Source organism: Phascolarctos cinereus, unplaced genomic scaffold, assembly GCF_003287225.1.
Source record: "Phascolarctos cinereus isolate Bilbo 61053 unplaced genomic scaffold, phaCin_HiC Scaffold_726;HRSCAF=1367, whole genome shotgun sequence".
NCBI lineage: Eukaryota > Metazoa > Chordata > Mammalia > Diprotodontia > Phascolarctidae > Phascolarctos > Phascolarctos cinereus.
In genome coordinates, this window is record NW_027556098.1 from 113,617,375 (window position 1) to 113,639,643 (window position 22,269).

The 22,269-nt window shown below is 39.1% G+C and overlaps 1 protein-coding gene across 3 annotated transcripts in view; it reads left to right on the top strand.

Moving 5' to 3' along the window:
* Positions 1–22,269, top strand: part of GOLGB1 (golgin B1) — a 73,790-nt gene that overhangs the window by 44,905 nt on the left and 6,616 nt on the right. For all 3 annotated transcript variants that reach the window (XM_020985914.2, XM_020985916.2, XM_020985915.2), the window contains exons 15-19: positions 833–2,759; positions 11,584–11,762; positions 20,034–20,199; positions 20,391–20,528; positions 22,011–22,169. In XM_020985914.2, coding sequence (XP_020841573.1) covers positions 833–2,759; positions 11,584–11,762; positions 20,034–20,199; positions 20,391–20,528; positions 22,011–22,169 — 2,569 coding nt within the window. The remainder of the gene's footprint in view (positions 1–832; positions 2,760–11,583; positions 11,763–20,033; positions 20,200–20,390; positions 20,529–22,010; positions 22,170–22,269) is intronic.

A 22,269-nucleotide genomic window follows, 5' to 3' on the forward strand; every position in this document is an offset into this window, starting at 1 on the left:
TTTTGTTTGGTTTCAGATAGTTTTATCTTCTAAGTCCTTGGACCATTTCTTTCCAATGTCATACAAGCTTTTCTTTGTTTTTCAGAGGTTATTGTTTACCTTAAGAATGAACACTTCCCTGCTTCCCCCACCCCCCAAAAAAATCAACACCAGATACTGGTTATAGATTTAACCAGTACCTTTCATATAAAGCTGTTGGGGGGTGTAATAGCCTTTATTGTTTTCTGGAAGAATAGGTTTGATTTGGGGTCAAGAGCTCAGTGCACACACCAAAGAATGATGCTCATAGCATATTTATGTGTTGTATCCCTTCCTTGCACTCATTTGTGCTTGTTCCTACTCTCTCTCTCTCTCTCTCTCTCTCTCTCTCTCTCTCTCTCTCTTTCTCTCTCTCACTTTCGCTCTCAATCTTGCTATCTCTCACTCTTTCTCTCCCCCCTCCCCCTGCCCCAATACATGCACACATATATGTATGTGTGTATATATATATCTGGCTCCAGGTTGCTTATCTGAAAAATAAAAACTTGTATTTAATAGATGGTGGTAGCTAACAGAAATAGCAGCCTGATATTTCTCATTACTCTTAATACCTAATAGATCTAGAGAGTACATTCTAGGTATGCGAGACAGTCAATATAAAGGTGAGGAATGGAGAGATGTAATGTTGTGTGTGAGGAATAGCAAGAAGACCAGTGTAGCTGGATTGTACAGTATGTAGAGAGGAGTAAAGTATAAGAAGACTGGTAAGATAGGAAGGCATCAGGTTGTGAAGGAATCTTGGGATCTTTAAATTATAGTGCTTTGTGATTAGTAATTTTCTTTTTCTTTTTAGACTTGAGCATGACAAACAGACCTGGGAGTCCAAAGCCCAAACAGAGATCCAGTTTCAACAGAAGGTCTCTGAAAACCTGCAGGGAGAAAATAAAGGACTCATGTCTCAGCTAGAAGAATCTAAACAGATGTATTCTAATTCTCAGAATGAATTAGCTAAATTGGATGCAGAAGTTAAGTCTCTGAGAGACCAATTGGCTGAAGCAAATAATTCTTTTGCAAAATGTAGAGAAGCCAAGGAAAAATTGGAGGGAATCGTAAAGCAACAGGAGACTGATCTACAGAATTGCAGGTTCAGCTGTGAGCAGTCAGAGGCTGATCTGCAAGCCTCTAGGGACCTGACCGGCAAACTGCATGAAGAAATTAGCACTAAAGATCAAAAGATTATCACTCTCCTTTCTGCTAAAGAGGAGGCAGTCTTGTTGGCTATTTCTGAATTGCAACAACAACATGGCAAAGAAGTTAAAGAGTTGGAAAGCCAACTGACCCAGAAGGAAGAGGAGAAAGCTGCCTTAGAAGATGAGAAAAAGAAAGCTGTAGACAAAACCAGTCAGCTTATGGAAACAATGAAAACTATCAAAAAAGAGAGCAAACAGCAGAAGGCTCAGTTGGATTCCTTCACTAAATCCATGTCTTCTCTCCAGGATGACCGAGATCGCATTTTAGGAGACTACAGACAGCTAGAAGAGCGGCATCTCTCAGTGATCTTGGAGAAAGACCAGCTCATCCAAGAGGCTGCTGCTGAGAACAATAAGCTAAAGGAAGAAATCCGATGCCTTCGGGGCCAGATGGATGATCTCAATTCTGAAAATGCCAAGTTAACTGCAGAACAGTATCAGAGGATAACAAAGGACTATCAGCAAAGGCAGCTCCTTGAGATTCGGCTTCAGCGGAGTCAAGAACTAGAAAATGAAAAGATCAAATTAGAAAGAAAGCTAAAAGAGTCTGAAGCATCAAGGGAAGATCTAAAAAGGTCTTCTGATGCCCTAGAGGAGGAGAAACAAATCTTGACTAAGGAAATTGAGAGCTTGAAAACTTCTGTCTCACAGCTAAAATACCAAATGACAACTTTGCAAGAAAGGGAGTCTTTAGGAGAATTTCAGGCACAGTTGAAAGGTGGGGAAGAAGAGGTTCAGAGGTTAGGCGTTACCCTCTCCCTCTCTCAGAAGAAAGTCACAGAACTAGAGGAAGAATTAGCACGAGTACAAAAGGAGGCAGCTAAGAAGGTGGGAGAAATTGAAGAAAAGCTAAAGAAAGAATTGAAGCATCTTCATCATGATGCAGGGATAATGCGCAATGAAACTGAAACAGCTGAAGAGAGGGTAGCCGAGCTGGCAAGTGATTTGGTGGAGATGGAACAAAGACTACTCAAGGTCACTGAAGAAAATAAAGACCTCAAAGCTCAGATTCAGGCCTTTGGGAAGTCTATGAGTTCCTTGCAAGATAGTCGAGACCATGCTAATGAAGAGTTACAGGAGCTAAAAAAGACACACACGGCCAGCCTTGAGGAGCAACAGTGTCATATAGGTGTTTTAAAGAAAGAGATGACTCAACTGAGAGAAGAGCAGATTCTGTTGAGTAGAGAGAGAGATGATCTTGTTTCTAAAGTTGCTTCTCTGGAGACCCATGCTGAAGACGATGGCTTACTATCTCACCTTGAAAAGCTTAACCAAGAGCTCAGATCTAAAGATGAGGAGTTATTTCACTTGTCCTCACAGTTAGAGGGTTCCTCCAACCAAATACAGTCCTTTTCTAAGGCCATGGCAAGTTTACAGGCTGAAAGAGATCATCTCTTGAGTGAACTGGACAAGATGCGAAAGTTGGAAGAAGGGAAGCAGTGGTCATCATCCCAACACTTTACCAGCCCATCTGAAGTACAGAGTTTAAAGAAAGCAATGTCTTCCCTGCAAAATGACAGAGATAGACTGGTGAGTCCATGCTTCTCTTTGAAGGTTAACTGAAAGTCGTTGAAATATAATACTATTAATCTTTCTGGAACATTGGTAGAGTAGGGCTCTAATTTAAAAAGTAGTCATGAAAAGATTCACTGCATTAATAGTTTATTGGAACTTTACAATAATATGGTCTTCAAAGTCCATCATGCTTAGACAGACTCTGATAGTGATATGATTAGATAAAACTACTCCATTTTCTTGGGATGCACAATAATTTTTGATAAGGCCAAGTCTAGAATAGGGTGTTGGGGGGTGGGGTGGAGCCAATTAGGGGTTCTCTCCAGTAGTCTTTTTTTTTTTAGGCAATTGGGGTCAAGTGATTTGCCCAGGGTCACACAGCTAGTAAGTGCCAAGTGTTTGGTCTGAGGCCAGATTTGAACTCAGGTCCTCCTGACTTCAGGGCTGGTGCTCTATCCACTGCTCCACTTAGCTGCCCCTCTCCAGTGGTCTTAAGTGAGAGATGAGAAAAGCTTGAAATAAAGGTGGAAAGAAGGTAAAAGATGTGAGAGCTATTAAGGAGAATGAATTTTAAAAGACTTGGCAACTGATAGGATATTGGAGCTGAGGAAGAAGGAGTAGTCAAGGATGACTAACGTTACCTAGGTAACATACCTAGGTAACTGGTATGATAGTAGTGTCATCAACAGAAACAGGGAATTTTAAGGGAATGATTGGTTTGGAGGGAAATGTAATGAATTAAAGTCCAACCTCATTTTTGTTCACTAAAAACCCATAGAATCCAATAGGAAAATGTCTTTTTAAGCAGTTTATCTGAAGATTTAACAATAAGCTAAACTAGTATAAAAGAAAGGAAGGCAGATATAAAACCAGGAAAGCTCATCAGAACTTCAAAGGACGGTGCATATAGATTTTATACTGTTCATATGTGTATCTGAGGCTGAGGAAGGCACTCATAGAATTCATAGGTATCTAGAGCTGGAATATTCTTCAGAAGCTATCTGGTTCATTTTACATCAGAATCAGAATCTTGTTAGGTTGGAAAATTATTCTCATTTCTACAGAAAAGAAGGAAACACTCTTTTCATTTTTTCACCTCCTAGACACTAAGGAAGACCATGTTTGGTGCAATTCTGTTTTCATTTCAGAAAATGAAAAAGCATAATGCATTTTTCAGCCTATTATAGAATCTGAAAGTTGGAAGGCAAGTTAGAGACCTTCTAAATTCAATCCTAATCACAGATTATCTAGTCTGTCCTTGAAGACTTCTGGTGAAAGGGAGCAGACTTTCTTCTCAGATGGTTCATTTCACTTTTAGATAGCTCTGATTATTAAGAAGTTTTGCTTTATACCAAGTATGGCTTTGTCCAAGTCTTATAAAAACATTAAACAGCACAGGAGTGCCTGGGCACTCCATTAGATACTTCCCTCCAATTTGGCATCAATCCTGTAATGAACATTCTTTAAGTCCAGTCATTTAATGAGTTTTGAATCCCCTTAACTGTACATATCATTTAGCCTATTTCTCTCCATATTATCCACAGGGATGACAGAAACACTGTCAGATGTTTTGTTGAAATCTCAGAATCCTATGTGTAATAATAATATTAATATGCCACTTTAAGATTTGCAAAGTGCTTTACATATCTCATTTGATTGTCTATAGCAAAAGTGTCAAATACTGCCCTACATCCCCTATTGCAGCCTAAATCAGGTTTAATTGTAATTGGGAAATATTTTTTAAACATAAATTACAATAGGGGCAGCAAGGTGGTGCAGTGGATAGAGCGCTAGCCCTGAAGTCAGGAAGACCTGAGTTACCAGCCTCAGACCCCACTAGCTCTGTGACCTTGGGCAAGTCACTTAACTCTGATTGCCTTGCAAGGAAATAAAAAAAGAATGAGACATACATTGAGACAGCTAGGTGGTCAAGTAGATAGAGCACCAGCCCTGAAGTCAGGAGGATCTGAGTTCAAATCCAGCCTCAGACACTTGATACTTACTAGCTGTGTGACCCTGGGCAAGTCACTTAATTCCAATTGCCTCAAAAAAAAATTAAAATACAATGGAACATGGATAATGTTAATATGTAGTTTTCTAAGTCAGTATATGATCCTGTTTTGAGTTTGATACCACTGATCTACAACATGACTTCATCAAAAGGAGGTCCTGCCGGATTATTATTTTTTTTTTTTTAAAAGGCAGTTTCCTTCTACCATGAATTTTTAGATGAAATGGTCACTTGTTTCCAAGGTTCCCATTATTTCTGTTCCTTGTTAATCATGATTAAGTACAGAATTACTTTCTGCTTTTGAAGAGTTAAACTGTTATTAAGGCAAGCCATAAAATTGATCAGTTCTGCTTTTGGAAGAATGGGCCCTTTACCAGACATCTGGATAATTGGAATCCCCTGTCAGTAATACCATACTTCCATGTGAGATTTGTGATCTGCCTTCCAGACTCCTCATCTGTTTCCTCCTGCCAGGCTGGTAGCTTCATGACAATATTACTTCTCTTTCTTCCTCTTTTGATCATCTGCTACTTCCTCATGTTTCTCCCATTAGGTTCCTGAATTTCTTCATGTGAAAGTATATTCTTAATAAATGGTATTAACTTAGCAGTCGTTTTAGTCTGTTCTGTTCCTTTTAAATAAGTTATTTCCTTCCATTACAGTATTCCAGTTATGAGTCTGATAATCCTATCAAATCTGTGAGGGTAAATGTATCCCCCTCTTTATGTTTCATATTTTGCATATTTGAGGATAGATATCTATGGTCATGGGTTTTGTTGCTGATTTTTTCCTGGAGTATCATGTCCTGTGAATGAATTAGAGATTTGTTGTTCTGATATTTTTCTTCCTATGTTGCTACTGTCTAGGGTACTGTCCCTTTTCAACTTAAAGCCCTTTTTATTAGATTTTCAAGATATTAAGAAAATATATTTTTTAACCAGTTCTTGTTAAGTAAACTCAATTCCTGTGCATGATCCCATCATCCCTATATTTTAAACCATGGTTCAGAAATCCAAATACTGCTTCCCAAATCTGCTTTTTCCCCTGCCTTCAGTTGGCAGTAATGATGAAAGCACCACCTTTTGTCCTCTGAGGTCATAAATATTCTTCTTAGACTTCCACAATTCTTGGCAATGCTTTCTAGTTTCCTTCTGGTGTCATCATTTGTACTCATATACATCACCAGAAGTAGGTGCTGGTCATCATGTTTGACAGGCAACTGTAGGCGCTGTCTGATGTCTTTTGGATGCATGCTGCTTGAAGACAGTAGCTCTTTCTGTTATTGATGTCAGCATAAGCTTAGGACAGATAACTGCCTCAGTATCCCTCATCACCAAATGATACTACTTTGTATTATTCTGACCATTACTGTATGATCTTTCACATGATGTCATCTTTTTATCCATATCCTCATTCCTTAGAGCAGAAGAAACTTCTTGCACTGTCTCTCCCTTTACAGGAATGAAAATTTAAAAAGCATTCATTAAATGTCTACTATAGCAAAGCACTGTGCTTAGTACTGGGGATGCAGATATAAAAATGAGACAGCCCCTTCTCTCAAGAGGCTCACTTTCTAATAGGGAGAGACAACACATATAGAAGGTTTCAACTTCAAGTCAGAAAGGCCTCATGGTCCTTAAAGTTCATTGGCAAAACAGGCGCATCTTTAATGTCATTTCCACTGATTAAACAATGTGCCTTTCTGATATTGCACCATTTTAGAATGCCAAGGATTTAATCCTTTTAATCCAATTGTAAGAATTTACATTTATCCTTATTAAATTCTATTTTATTAGATTTTGTCCAGTGATATGTACTCTTTTGCAGTCATGTTGGATCCTGTCTCTGCTGTCTGAGGTTCTGGCTCTCTTTACTAGTTTAATGTGATTTATGTGTTTCATAAGTATGCCATAAAAGGCCTTTTCCTTTTTTTTCCCCAGTTTTCTATGTATTTTAGAAATGAGGCCTTTATCAGAAACACTGGCTGTAAAAATTGTTTCCCAGCTTTCTGTTTTCCTTCTAATCTTGGTTGCATTGGTTTTGTTTGTGCAAACCCTTTGTAATTTAATGTAATAATTTTGCATTTGTAATCATTTTACATTTCATAATGTTCTCTCTTATTTGGTCATAATAGATCTGATAGGTAAACTATTCCTTGCTCTCCTAATTTGCTTATGGTATCACTCTTTATGTCTAATTCATGAACGTATTTCAACCTTATCTTGGTATAGAGAGTGAGATGTTGGTCTGTGTCTAGTTTCTGAAAAGGCCTTTTTTTTTTAAGGGGGGGGCAGGGATTAGGAAAGAAAGTGATAGTGATGCAAAAAAGAAAAGAATGATGAGAACATTTAAAAAACATTTCAAAATGCACAGAAGGGAGCAGAAAGAGGTTTAGAAGGAAACAAATAGGACAGATTTGGAATTAATATTTTGGATTTATTATGTAGTTAAAAAAAGACAAGTTCATAATGGAGACTCATGGTCTTATGTTCAGTTGTCTTTTTTAGTTATTTATGTTGGTGTTGGTATTTGCAAGGAACAGAATAATTAAAAAAGCACTTAATTAAGAATATTAGTAAATTGGCTAGGTCAGAACTGCAAAGGAGTGTTATAACATTTACAGTGTTGCAAGAAAGCCGTGTATTTTAGAGGGATTTGAGTTCTGTTGTGTTGTCAAGCATTCTAAGTGAAATTGGCTCTACCAGGGGAAAAATATCAGTTTAACCCCTTTGTTGTTTTAGAATCTTGAATGAGACTTGGAAAGTCTTTTAATAAAGCAGTGAGTGAAAGGAATAGGATCTAAGAAAAAAGTTGGCGCGTTTGATCTCACAGATATTTCTCAGAGTATCTGTTGGCTACATATATCTTACATGCTTCAGGAAATTCTTGGCGGGTGCTATAGTCCAGAGATTTGAGATTTGAATGGCTCTTCAGATAAAATTGTTGTCGAAATTATAAGTAACATGTGGCACTGCAAGACGACATACTGGAGAGAGTAGAAAGCTCAAAACACTGGTTTTTTCCTTTTAGTTAATTGTAAGGTAGAGTCATATTATTAGATTGTAAGCTTTTGTGGGGTAGGGATTGTATCTTATTCTTATTATTTTCCTTAGCACTTGGTGTGGTACGTCAATAAGTGTCTGTTGATTTCAAAACAAAACCCAAATCTCTCTGAGCAAGATTGGCCATATCTAAATCATTTTTTAAAAATATTGAACGGTTCAGTAACCAAGGACATATGCCTAGGTAGAGACCCCACTGTGGACCTTCTAAGTTGATATTGACCCAGCAATAACTAATCTTTGGGTCTAACCATTCATTTATTTTTGAAAAATCAACCTATTTATACCATCTAGGCCACATTTCTTCATCTTTTCTGTAAGGATAGGATGAGAGATCTTGTGAAATTCTTACATCCTCTAAACTCTTATTACAGGTATAAATAACTCCTTTTTGTTTCTTTAAATCCTTTTTCATCTTCCTTTTCTCCTTGAAGTACCTTATTCATTCTTTCAAAGAATGTTTTATTTTATTTTATTTATTTTCCTTTGTATCCTGCAGAATGGAAATATGGTTCTTCAGCTTTTTCTCTTTCTCTTCTGGTATGGAGATTGACTTGCACTTGTGCCAGTATAGATGCCCATCGGTATTGACAATAACAAATGTATTCTCTATAGGTCATTCAAAATTCTCCTTGCCCTCTGGGGCAGCTAGCTGGTACAGTGGATAGAGCTCTGGCCTTGGAGTCAGGAGGACCTGAGTTCAAATCCAGCCTCAGACACTTGACACTTACTAGCTATGTGACTCAGGGCAAGTCACTTAATCCTGATTGCCTCACCAAAAAAAAAAAAAAATTCTCCTTGCCCTCTATATTGCATAAAGCAAGATGCATATTCTTTTTTTCTCTAGGGCTAGTGCTCTATTCACTGCCACCTAGCTGCCCCAGTATTACTGTTACTGTATACAATGCTCTATTGATTCTGCTCATTTCACTCTTCATTATTTTGTGTAAGCCTATCCATGTTTTTCTATTATCATTGAGCTGTTCATTTCTTGTTTTTGTTTTTTTGCTTTTTGGCTAGGCAGTGGGGTTAAGTGACTTGCGTGTCATGTATCTGAGGCCACATTTTAACTCAGGTCCTCCTGACTCCAGGACCCGTGCTGTATCTACTGCGCCACCTAGCTGCCCCTTGCATATTCTTTTTGCTGACTCTTAGCTAACTGTTATGTGGCTAATTACTGGGACAAATCCATGGATACTCACTTCTTAGTTGCTGGGAGGACCCATGAACAATGCATAATTTATTTTGGGATGCTTTCTGCTTTTTCTGAAGATGGAGCACACTCTTCCCAGATTCTCTTTGTCAGCATATTCCTGCTGTGCAGTAATGCTGACAAAAGCAAACAAAAATAAATTTACAAAGAGAAATCCAATTATATATTTAGATTGGTCCTCCTCCCTTTTTTTTTTCTTTTTGCCTTTGATTTCCAGCTAGGCTCTGGCTCCACTTGGAAGAAAAGACTAAATGTATTTATTAGAGAGCAAATGCAAGATAGAAGATGCAAGTAACATATAAGTATGTATTTAGCAATATTTGTTTAATTGGAGATACAAAAGATAAATATATGGGAATGGAGAATTTGATCCATACATAGAAATCTAGTTATCTAATTATAGCCATACATCTTATTTTCACTTTGCTCCTGATATCCCAACATTTCCTTCTATTTCCATATCTGCTAAGCTAGCTGATTCAACTTTAACAAATCACCTTGACACAGATTTTCTCTTTGCTGATTCTGCAGAAAAGGAAATAGTATAGTTTATAAAAGACTTGTGACACAGAGAGCTAACTGGGCAAATTTAGGCAGAATTCATTTTAGGATAAATAAAAATAGAAGAGTAGGAATAACTTCATGTCTGCTTTAGCTGCTCTTCAGCATGAATAGCAGGTCAGTTGTTCAGAAGGATAGTTTTGTATCCAAATGTGTCAGCTCCAATTTGGGGATGATTTTTAAACTTTAAAAAGGTTAACTTATATGCCTTCATAAAATGTATAGGAAATATTTGCTTGCTGGCCAGGTCACTCATCCATATTTTTTAGGGTCTCTCTCTTTTCTTTTTAATTTCTTAAAGAGAAGAGAGTGAAAAGAGTTTCTGAAATTATGCTACTTGGAAGAGCCAAGATCCAAAACCAGGACAGCTTTTAAAGGTCCTTCTAGGTCACTGTGACAGGAAAATTAAAGACAGGATTAAACCACAGGATTTAAAACAGGATTAAAAACAAAAAACAACAAAAAAAGAGAAAGTAGTATGTTTTGCTCTGCATTCCGACTCCATAGTTCTCTCTCTGGATGTGGATAGCATTTTCCTTCATGAGTCTTTTGGAGTTGTCTTAGATCCTTGCACTGCTGAGAAGAGCAAAGTCTAACAAAGTTGGTCATTGCACTGTGTTGCTGTTACTGTGTGCAGTGTTCTCCTGGTTCTGCTCAGTCCACTCAGCATCAAACTGATTAAATCTTAACAAGAAATGACTGGTTACTGATATAGGAGTCATTTCAGAATCATCTGTCTGTGAGCAGTCATACCATCTTGTTGCTAGAACTAAGACAAAAATCAATGCTAAATTAGAGAAAAGTATAAAGATGAGAAGAAATTGTATACAGTTGCCTAAGCTCCAACTCATCCTATTCTTATGAGCTGTTGATGCCCAAAACTGGGAAACGAATAAAGGAATAATTACAGATCACATTAATATAGCGCTTTAAGGTAACCAAAGCATTTTAAGTGTATTATTGCGTTTATTGCCTTTGATCCTCAAAACAACCAAAAGATAGGTGCACTTGTTAGCCACATTTTTACAGATGAAAAAACTGAGGCTTATGGAAGTTAAGTTAATTTGCCTATAATCGCATAATCACATAAATGTCTTAGACAGGATTTTAATGTAAGTCTTAATGCTTCCAAGTCCAGCATTCTTTCCACTATGTCATATTATCTCTTCAGGCCAAGGGTAACATTTGTTTAGAACATATACTCCTCTGAAAAGGCAGTGATCGTCACTATTCATATAAATAAATTATACTTAACTGATATAAAGGATTGACCACAAGGAACAGGCCAAGAGACTCCAACAATTTTCCTAGCTAGCAAATACTAGACCTCCTTGCTAAGCAGATAGACGGGAAGCCAAGGCCAATACTGATCTTTATTCTGGCTTTTTTTTTTCTGGGATCAGGAAATCACTGGAATGGGAATAGTTATGCAAAATTGTTTATATTTGGATACTTCACACTCCTCAGAGTGGTTTGCAATGCTTTGGTGAGGCCCCTAGAGTCCATTGACCACTTTCGTGGCTCTCTGGATTTGCTCAAAATATTTTTTCTTGAGCAGTCAAAGTAGGAAAGTAACAAAAGGGCAGTTGGGGGCCTTGTCATTTCTCTCAACCTCAGAATAAACCCCTGGGGGTGCCTTTATGGCTCCTAAATATGACTAGCTTAGAACTGTATCTCTAGAGTCATTTCAGGTTTCAGGTCCCAGGAGAGTTTGTGAGGAGCAGTTCCAGGAAGAGGTAGATGATAGAGGGTGAGATGTAGTATGTGGGAAACTGGCTCATAATACTTACTGGCTGTGACAGCAAACCGCATGTGATGATAGCCTAACTTCATTTATTTCATTGTGGCTTATGAAGCAATGAAATTTGTTAGATAACCTGTTTTTGACTCTTGTCTTCAGCTTACCTAGAAAGATAAACTTGGGCTGTTAATTGGTTTGCATTGGGAATGGTAAATTGATGCCTGACTCAATTACATTTCCTTTGATTAAAGCTGAAGGAGTTAAAGAATCTACAGCAGCAATACCTGCAGATTAACCAAGAGAACACTGAACTCCGTCCCCTGAAGGTTCAACTTCAGGAGTATCAGGAACAGACAGATAAGTATCAGTCTCTCCAGGAACAGCTAAAGCAGGAAAACCTTTCTTGTCAACAGGAGCTACAACACCTCAGGTAAGGCAGTTTTTCTCTTACAGAGAAGAGTTATTTTTATGTTCCTCCACATACACCCAAATAATCTCTTTGTAATAAATCCATTAGGGAGCAGCTAGGTGGTGCAGTGGATAGAGCACCAGCCCTGGATTCAGGAGGACCTGAGTTCAAATTCGGCCTCAGACACATAAGACTTAACTAGCTGTGTGACCCTGAGCAAGTCACTTAACCCCAATTGCCTCACCAAAAAGCAAAAAAAAATCCATTAGTGATTGTTTGGTGTTATGTGCATGGCAGAAAAAAAGAGATGTGGGGCAGCGAGGTGGCACAGTGGATAGAACACCAACCCTGGATTCAGGAGGACCTGAGTTCCAATCTGACCTCAGACACGTAACACTTACTAGCTGTGTGACCCTGGGCAAATCACTTAACCCCATAGCCTAGCCAAAAAAAATAAAATATTTTAAAAAGAGAGAGAGAGAGATGTGTCTCCACTAGTCCTTTGTGGTTTCTTAATCTCATTTCTAACAAAGGCCATCAGAACAAAAGAGAAATCCTGAAGCAAAATGAGCCCATCGGCACTTTGTGAAAATTCTCTGTTCTTGTTGGTGCAGTGCTTTTGCTGGGCTCTCACACCTTTAGTTTGAGGTGATGGACATGTCACGAAGTGATGTTTCTGCATAGATGTCAGGCAAACTTTGTTTTCTGATGCGAATTTTTACCAGGAGATGCTTTATTCCGAGAAACACACGTACTTGTACCAACCTCTGGAGTTTCCTTAGATGACTAAAAACATGTCTTTGGTCAGAGTTAAGATTCAGATCAGCATGAAGAGTTGCACTTAAAATGGCAGGGGGTGTTCTCCCTGGGAACCCATCTGTCTTTGGCCTGTTGTTTCAGAGTCTGATCTTTAGTGACTCCCAGATAGTTCCACTGTGACTGCATTATTTTTTTTTTCCCCAGCTGTGTGATTTTTGTCTATTGAGATGTACATATTTTCCCACCATGGTCTTTGTGGTTGTTTCAAGAGATTAGACTATTCTGAGAAGGGGGGGTAGAGATAGAAGGGAGGGCAGACTAGGGGAAGGGGTATTCAGAATGCATGCCATCTTGGGGTGGGGGAGGGGCAAGATGGGGTGAAAATTTGAAATTCAAAATCTTGTGGAAGTAAATGTTGGAAACTAAAAATAAATAAATTTATATTTTAAAAAAAGAGATTAGACTATTCTCAGGATAATCTTTCATGTACAACCCTGAATTTCTTGGTCTCCACAGATCATATTAGAGAATAGTATGCGGTGGATAGAGCACCGGCCCTGGAGTCAGGAGGACCTGAGTTCCAATTCGGTCTCAGACGCATAATACTTCCTAGTTGTGTGACTGGGGGCAAGTCACTTAACCCCAATTGCCCCACTAAAAAAAAATTGCTTAGAGAATAGTATGAGAATCATATGAAGTCATTCTTTTGTTGTCTCCCCAGTTACTTTAAGTGTACCTTCAACTAGAGAACTACTAGGGAGTATCTGAGGTCATGTTCAAGCCAACATGATATTCCTTTTGTTTTTCTTAAAAAGATCTGAAAATGTGTGTGTGTGTGTGTCTTTTTTCTATTTCTCTTTTTCCCTTTCTCTTCTTTGACCTCTTCCTAGGCACCACCTCACCCAGGTCCTCACACTTTGGGGCTAAATGGCATAACTCTCTAGTTGTATGCTTCCAAAACTACTTCTTTCTCTCCTCCAAAATTTCTTCCAAATCTTCTTTTTCCCTAATTCAGAGAAGTTAGAGCTGCTTATTCCATCAGCCTTCTGATCCCCTTCCCAAGGGCAATTGTGAGAAGAGTACTAGGTCTGGAGTCAGAGGCCCTGAAGTCCATTCTGCAGTTCATTACCTGTGCGACTTTGGGCAAGTCACTTAATCTCTCTGTTCTTCAGTTTCCTTGTGGTATAATGGAAGGATCATTGGCTGTAGAATTAGAAGACCTGGGTTCAGATTCTGCCTTTGCCACTTACTAATTGTGTGACCATGGGCAAATCACTTAACCTCCCTGATCCTCAAGTTTTCTCCTCTGTGAAAGGAGGGGTTTGAGTATTTGATCATATGAACTGTCAAATAAGGGGGTTGGGTTGTAGAAGAGCTTTTCAGTCCCTTTCATTTCTCTCATCCTGATTCTGTGAATCCATCACCAACCTCTCCTCATTGGTTATGGCTAATGAGTTAACCTGATTGTCTTTCATCAGGTTCTGTGTTCCTTATATCTTTAGTGGAGAGAAGCAAGAGGGCATACTGGGTAGAGAGCCAGGTCAGAATCAAGATAATGTGGGTTCAAGTCTTGCCCCAACACATCCTGGCATTGTGACCCTAGACAAGAATCTTAACTCTCAGTGTCCTAGGCAAGTAGCTATAAGACTGTAAGTTGCACAGCAGTTGCTGATCTGCATTGATAGAGGAAGTTTCCTCATTCAGTAGTTCCCTGCACCAGTGAAATCATAGACATACTTTAGTTGATAAATGAGACAGCTCCTCCTCAAGGCAGGAATCCAATTTGTCCTTTGGTACATGTAGTCTTCATTGAGGGTTTCATTCTCTGCCACAACCACTTCACCAGTGCGATCACCTGAACACTAAAAAATGGTAACTATGGTTCATTTTTCTCCCTTTCCTCTCCTCTCTACAAGAGATTAGGTGTTGGAAGTTGCTTTTTTTGGTCATCGTGTAATGAAATTAATTAAAACCGTTTGGTTTCTGTTCTAAAATTTTTACTTCTGTCTGTAAAGCCGTTTGGTTTTGATTTAAGGCATCCCTAAAGCTAAGTAGATCCATTAACCAATAAGTGCTTGTGTGTGTGTCAAAAGGGGTAGTTTAGATGAGCTGTTGTACTAAACTTCTAAAGGAAAGAAAAGGATAAAAACAAAAAAAATTCAAGAAAAGCCTCCCATGAATGGCAGCTTTAGGTGATGTACAGTGGATAGAGTGCTGGTCCTGGAGTCAGGAAGACCTGAGTTTAAAGTCAGCCTCTGACACTTATTAGCTGTGTGATCCTAGGCAAGTCACTTGGACGCTCTCTGCTTCAGTTTCCTCAGCTGTAAAATGGGGGTAATAATAACACGTCTCAGGATTGTAATGAGCATCAAGTGAGATAACATTTATAAAGTACTTAGCATAGTGCCTGGCACATAACTATATAAATGTTAACTGTAATTATTATTATTATTATTATCATCATCATCACCATTATTATAAGATTTGATACTCTTGAAAATAGGGAGTACTGATGTTATTTGGCATAAGTTTTTCAGAGTATAAGATTTAGGGCTGGAGAAATGTGGCAGAGATAGTTCATTGATTAAGCAGTTATTGTGTTGTATGTATTGTATTAGCAATATGCTAAGCATTAGGGCTACAAATATAAGCAAGCAAGACAGTCTATGTTCTCTAAGACCTTGTGCTCTTTTTTCTTTAGTTAAAAAAAAATTTCTAGCATGACAAAACAGGAAAATTATAAATGCTGGAGATGTGGGAAAATTGGAACACTCATGCATTGTTGGTGGAGTTGTGAACTGATCCAACCATTCTGGAGAGCAATTTGGAATTATGCCTAGAGGGCTATAAAAATGTGCATACTCTTTGACCCAGCAATACCACTTCTAGGGCTGTATCTCAGAGACCATACAAATGGGAAAAGGACCCTTATGTACAAAAATATTTATAGCAATTCTTTCTGTGGTGGCAAAGAATTTGAAATTGAAGGGATGCCAATCATTTGGGGAGTGGCTGAACAAGTTGTGGTATATGAACGTAATGGGATACTATTGTGCTATAAGAAATTATGAACAGGCCGACTTCAGCAAAACCTGGAAAGATTTGAATGAACTGATGCTTAGTGAAGTGAGCAGAATCAGGAGAATATTGTACATACGGCCACAGTGTGTGAAAACTAACTTTGATAGACTTAGCCCTTCTCAGCAATGCAAGGATCTAAGACAGCTCCAAAGGACTCATGATGGAAAATGTCCACATCTAGAAAAAGCACTATGGAGTCTGAATGCAGATTGAAGCAAATTATTTGCTGTCTGTCTTTTTTCTTTTTTTGTTTGTTTCTTCTTTCTTGTGGTTTCTCCCATATGTTCTAATTCTTCTTTACAACATGACTAATGTGAAAATAGGTTCAACATGAATTTATATGTAGAGCCTATATCAAATTGCATGCTGAATTGGAATGGGGGGAGGGGAGAGAAATAGGGAAAATTTGGAACTCAAAAGCTCATGGAAGTGAATGTTGAAAACTAAAAATAAATTTAATTAAAAATTTTTTTTATTTTATAAGCATTTTCTCTCCCCCCCCCCATTCACCTAGTAAAAAAGAAAAAGAAACCCCTCATAATAGATGAGTAAATTTAGGAGTTATCTGCATAGAAATGATGATTGAACCTAAACAAGTTGGAGGAGATCACCAAAGAAAAGAGAAAAGAAGGGGGCCAAGTAGAGAACTCTACAGGACACCAATATGCATATCTAGCAAATATGCATAATCTAGCAAAACAGATTCTCACATTGGGCATATCCAAAAATGTATGTCTCATTCTGCTTTTGAAATGTATCACCTCTCTGGCAGGAAGTGGGTAGTGTGCTTCATCTTCAGTCCTTTGGAATCATGGTTATTACTTTGATGAGAGTTCTAAATTGTTTTGGAGTTGTTTTTTTTTGGCAATTGGGGTTAAGTGACTTGCCCAGGGTCACACAGCTAGTAAGTGTCAAGTGCTTGGTCTGAGGCCGGATTGGAACTCAGGTGCTCCTGACTTCAGGGCCAGTGCTCTATCCACTGCACCACCTAGCTGCCCCTCAAAAGTCTTTTAAAGTTTTTTTTAAAATATCATTTTTCATTTTATAAAATGTTCTTCCAGTTCTGCTTTGCTTACTCTTTGTTTATAAGTCTTCTAGTTTACTCTGAAACTATCCATTTCATCATTTCATGTGGTGTAATATTTCATTATATTCATATATTATCATTTGTTTAGCCATTTCTCAATAGATAGGAAGCCTGTTGACTTCTGGGTTTTTTAAATTTTTTTCCACCACAAAAAGAGCTGCTATGAATATTTTTGTAGCAGTAAGTTCTTTTCCTTTTTATTTAATCTCTTTGGGGTATAAACCTAGTAGTGGTATTGCTGGGTCAAAGGATATAGATAGCTAATGACTTTGGGTACATGTTTCCGTATCGCTTTCCAGAATGGCTGGACCAATTTACAGTTCCACCAGCAGTACATTAGTGTGCTTACAGCCCCTCCAGCATTTGTAATTTTCCTCTTTGCCAATCTGATGGGTAAGAGGCGGAGCCTCAGAGTTGCTTTAATTTGCATTTCTCTAAGATAGGTGAAAGCTTACCTTTCAGGATGGGGGGACCCAAGGGCATAGTCTAAGATTGCTGTGGGGGGAAGGAGGAAGTTGAGGTAACAGCTGGACTTGTAGAATTGTGAGGAAGCCAGAGGGCCAAAGAGAAGCCTTTTACTCATCCTGACCAGGAAGTAGTTAATGAGAATACTGTCAGTTATGTAGTTTGAAAGTCAGCAGCAGAGAGAAACTGTCAACACTACTGTCTTCTGAATCTCTTCCTAATTGTCTGCCCACCCCCTTAGTTGCTTAGTTGGTTCATCATCTTCCTCTTGGTGTCCTGTAGAGTTCTCTACTTGGCCCCCTTCTTTTCTCTTTTGTTTGGTGATCTCATCCAACTTGTTTAGGTTCAATCATCATTTCTATGCAGATAACTCCTAAATTTACTCATCTAGCCCTAATCTCTCCTGAACATGCTGCATCTCCATCTGCCCAATGGATTGTTCTACCTGGATATTGTACCAGTATTTCAAATTAGCATGTTCATACTAAATTCATTCTCTCCCCTAAATATTCTCCATCATCCTTGTATTCTTTGAGTTTTCCCTTTCCCTGGCCTGTCCACTGACAATGTCACCTAGTCCTGTTAATTTTACCTCCGCATCTCTTGCATCTATCACCTTCTCTTCAGTAGCATAGCCACCACCTTAATTCAAGCCCATAACATTTCTTTTTTTGTATAATTGTAAAAACCTTCTAACTGATCTCCTTACTTCCAATCTCTACATTTTCTAGTTCCTTTTTCCCCTCATCTGCCAAAATAATCTTCCTAGTACACAGGACTATGTCACACCCCTACCCAGAAACTTTCTGTGGCAGCCTAATACTAGAGAAATAACTCCAAAACTTTTTAAAGAACTACAAGGGCCACTTTTTAACACTAAAAAAAGTTACAGATTGGCTTTCCTTTAGGACTGTTGCATGTGGGGGCCTGACACTGCCTGGCCCTCTTTGCCTTCCCGCTGTCTGGCCTTTTGGAGTACTGGGGCCCTTCTTTTTGTGACAGCTGAGGAATCAGGGATACTTGGAGTCTATCCAAGTCCTCGAGCAGCAAATTCACAACTGTCAATCTTGAGGCCTCCAGCAGGTGAGGTCCCAGCTGAAGGCCTCACTGGCCATGTTGTGCACACTCTGGTTTTTTGTTGTTAAAGTGATTAAGCTGTTGACTCGGTGACCAGATTTTATTCTGGTCCTTTTTGTTTGCATCGACTCTGCCTGTTTACTGTATCTTATATTAAATATCAATAATATAAAAAAGAACCTCATATAATAGGAAATTTATCTGTTGTTTGAGAAACTAGTGACAAAAAGATATGCCTTAATCCATAGGTTGCAAACTCCTAGCCTGTGGAGCAAAATATGAAATGCCCTCAAGGCATTTTTTAGGATGTAAGCTGTAAGTGCAGAACAGTTGCTGATATTGTTAGAGGGAGTTTCCTCACCAGGAGTCCTTTGAAACATTGAAATCACAGGTCAGAATTCCCACAAAATTGTTCTTCTGGATTTGGTTGTACCAGCCCCCATATTGCCAATCACCTTCCAAAATTATGTCTCAAGTGTGAGAATCTTTTCCTAGATAGAGCAGCCTATGTACTTTGAAAAAGATTCTTGGCAACTTGCAGTTTTTTTCTTCTTCTCTACTTTCTTTGATCTGTGCATTTATTGTTTATCTCTTTATTTTTTCCTTTAGAGACACATTTCTTTTTATGGACAATTGTTGCTCACAGGATTGATCAACTTCCACAGATTTGTCTAGTAGAAATATCATGGTAGCTTATATGAACCTTAATTTACCCCATGAACCTCAGTTTTGAAACAGAGTCAGCTCTAAGAAAGAGACAAATGAAATTGGGTTGCAGCATGGTTTAATTTCTCTCAATCTGGCTTGACATGCATTGCATAGGAGTTCAGTCCAAAACTGGGCCCCCAAAGGGGGCCAGTTCAGAACTGGCTCAATTTGGGGGTTTTGGGCTATATGCCCTTTGAAGAGAAGGTGTTTCCAAGGGATGCTAGTCTACTCTGGGAGGTGGGCCATATTAAAATGGGGGTCTTTCAGTACATGTCCCAGGTCACTCAATCCTGATCAAAGAGACATCAGTTTCCATAGCACCTGTCTTGACAATAGGGAGGAATTAACATTCTCCCAGACCTGTCTAGGCTGTATCTCCTTGTTTTTAATATAGAAAAGACCATTCTTATGTTCCACACAATCTTTTTGAATTAGTCCTATTAGCAACGGTTGGTGTCAGTTGGTTAAAAGGTGATATTGTCATCTTTTATACATGAAGAGAAATGCTATGTATGTGTGAGTCACTGCTAATGGAGAGAATAGTGAATGAGCCAGTTGTTCTTTGACCCTCCCAGCAAGGAATTATAAAATATAATCTTATCAGAAATTGAGCAACCAGGAGAACTTAGCAGATTAAAGTCAGTAAACATGGATTAAGCATACACTATGTGCAGTGTATTTTGCTTGGCAGTGGGGATATAAAGAAGGAACAAGATGCTTCCCCTGCCATCAAGAAGGTTATAATCTAACGGATGGGGATAAGACACTTACAGCTCAGGATGAGATTGTCTCTCTGTTGCATTCTGATGTAGGTAGAATTTGGTTTTTTTGTCTTGGATGAGCCACCTGCAGAGCGTGATGTAAAAGCTCTCTGCTACTGGAAGGAAGACTCTGCCAAGGGGGAAAATAAAAGTAGTATCATAAGAATGCCTCTTTCAGTTCTCTGCTCTTTAGTCCAATTTAGCAAATGACAAAGGGTTTGGGATTTGGGAATAAGATTGGGGTTCCCCTTAGTTATGATTGATACTAAGATTTAGTGAAAAGGCACCAAGAATTGAGTAGAAGTGAGTGTGTGGGGTGGACCTTCCCCTTAGACAATTTCCTATGCTTTCTAGAATGGAGAAGAATACTTGGGAAGTCCAGGAGAAGCGAGTTAGAGAGCAATACCTGATGACCCTCTCTGACAAGGAGCAGCAGCTGAGCCACCTGCAGAGTCTGGTGCAAGAGCTGAGGTCTACATCCCGCCGGCCTTCTATTCTCTCAGAGCAGTACCAAAGACAGGTAAGCTGGGTCCTGACTGATCCAAAGGGGTGACTGAAGCTTGTGCCTGGCAGGCCTCCAAGGGAAAACCTATTGCACACTGGTCACAGGGCCAATGTAAAGATCATTCACTGGAATGATCAGGGTTTGTCCATAGGAGATTCAGCAGCTAAAATGAGGAATGGATTCCATAAGTGCTTCTCTCCCAACAGGCATCCTCAGAAGCAGCAGCTTCCCCAGAGTTGTCACAGGCCCTGGATTCTGAGATCGGGCTTCTCAAAACCCAGCTTAATGACAGCTTGAAAGAAGTTCATCAGAAGGAATTGAGAATCCAACAGCTGAATAGCAAGGTGAGTTTCTCTTCAGGCCTGTGTTAGAGCTGTTAGAGCTGAAAGAAAGAGTGAGCAGAAGCAGGTTGGGTTGAGATTCTATCTTTTAAGTATCTTTTCAGAGTAGGCAGAGTATCTTCTCTGAACCTAGGATTGCATGACTATAGCACTGGAAATTTGATCATTCTTTCTTCCACTTTTCACACTGTAGACCTCTTAGGAAAGATAGGAAAGAGATTGGATGTGGAGAGCCTTCCCATTGGCTTTGTATAAATGCTTTCATGAAAGCCTCACAGGTACCAGTATTCCCAGTAAGTTGCATATACACAAAAATATTTCTCCACATACCTTCTGTTAGTCCAGTGCCCATTCTTTCAGGTTCCTTTCCATTTCCAGCAGGAGAATAACTCAGAATTGGGAAGGGGGAGCTTGTCAAGGAGAGTCAGAAAACTAGAAAGTGGAAAGTGGTTTTTCCTCTCCTCCAGGTGGACTCACCCACAAAAAACTGATGTCTCAGAACTAAAGAGTGATGTGTTTTTGGACCTGAGGGCATTTTGCCAGATACCATGCTGAGTATAGCAGATCCCCTCTGCTTCTGTACCCCATCTCTCCTACTGCTGCCAGGCTTTTCAGGGCAGGTTGATTATTCTGGTGGGGTCTTAGGGCTTCTTGGGTCCTGTTACCTGAAGGGAATATTTGCTTCTCATCTATTTTCGAGAAGAAAGAGAGGAGGCAGGGCCAGCCCTGGACAAAATTAGAGGAAGGAGAAGTTTTGTCTTTGGTGCCTTCCTGTTGATTTTTCTCCCTTTTGCCTCTTTCTGGATCCAGCTGTGGAAGGTGCATCTCCAACCTTGATCCAGAGAATTTGTCCTCTTAGGTGTGAAGATAAGGTTAAAGAAGCTGGGATGTTAGCTTAGGTAGGCTTGATTGATGTGACTTTAGTGAGTAGCACCAATGGGTAGAAGTTTTGGGATTTCAGCTCAGTAGAAGAGAGAATTTTATAATAATGGGGGCTCTCTGAAAATGGAATGGGCTAACTTGGGATGTAGTTTCAAGGAGCGTCCTTTCTAATTCTCTGATTCTTTGTTCCTTATATTTATGCAATATTCATGTTAGTGTTTGTCTCATCTTCCCTGTTAGATTATGTGGCTCCAGTATTGTCTATTTCCTTTGCATAGCAATAGTACAGGGTCTTGTGCAAAAATATCATTGTTAGTTTTAGGTGATAGCTCCTTGTCCAGCTATGTGGAGCTAAGAGATAAGAGAATGTTATGATTTCTTATATTTGGACCCAGGCTAATGTACTGTCTGGTTTGGATGCCCAAAACAATATCTTTTCCTGACCTAAAAGGGCACAATAATAGGTGATCTTTTAGAGATAAAGGTTTCCCATCAAAAGTGTTGGATATTCATGATCTCTTATCGCCAGGAAGAGATAACCTGATGTCTGCATGTTGAGGAATTCTCTGTGGGTTGGTGCTAACTTGATTTTCTTTGTTCAAGCTCTCTCAGATCTTTGAAGAAAAAAGTTCCCTTTCCATTCAGCTTCGTGGTAGCAGTCAGAGTCTCCGTGAAAGTCATCAGCGCTATAATGACCTTCTGAATCACTGCACAGGCTTAAAGAGACAGATTCAGGAGATGCAACCCCTAAGCAAAGAAACGGTGAGCGACAGAGGAATAAATAAGGATGATGAAGCTTAATCTCTTTTGATCTAAAGATAAGAATTAAAGACAAATGCTATGTCCATATACACTAGAGACA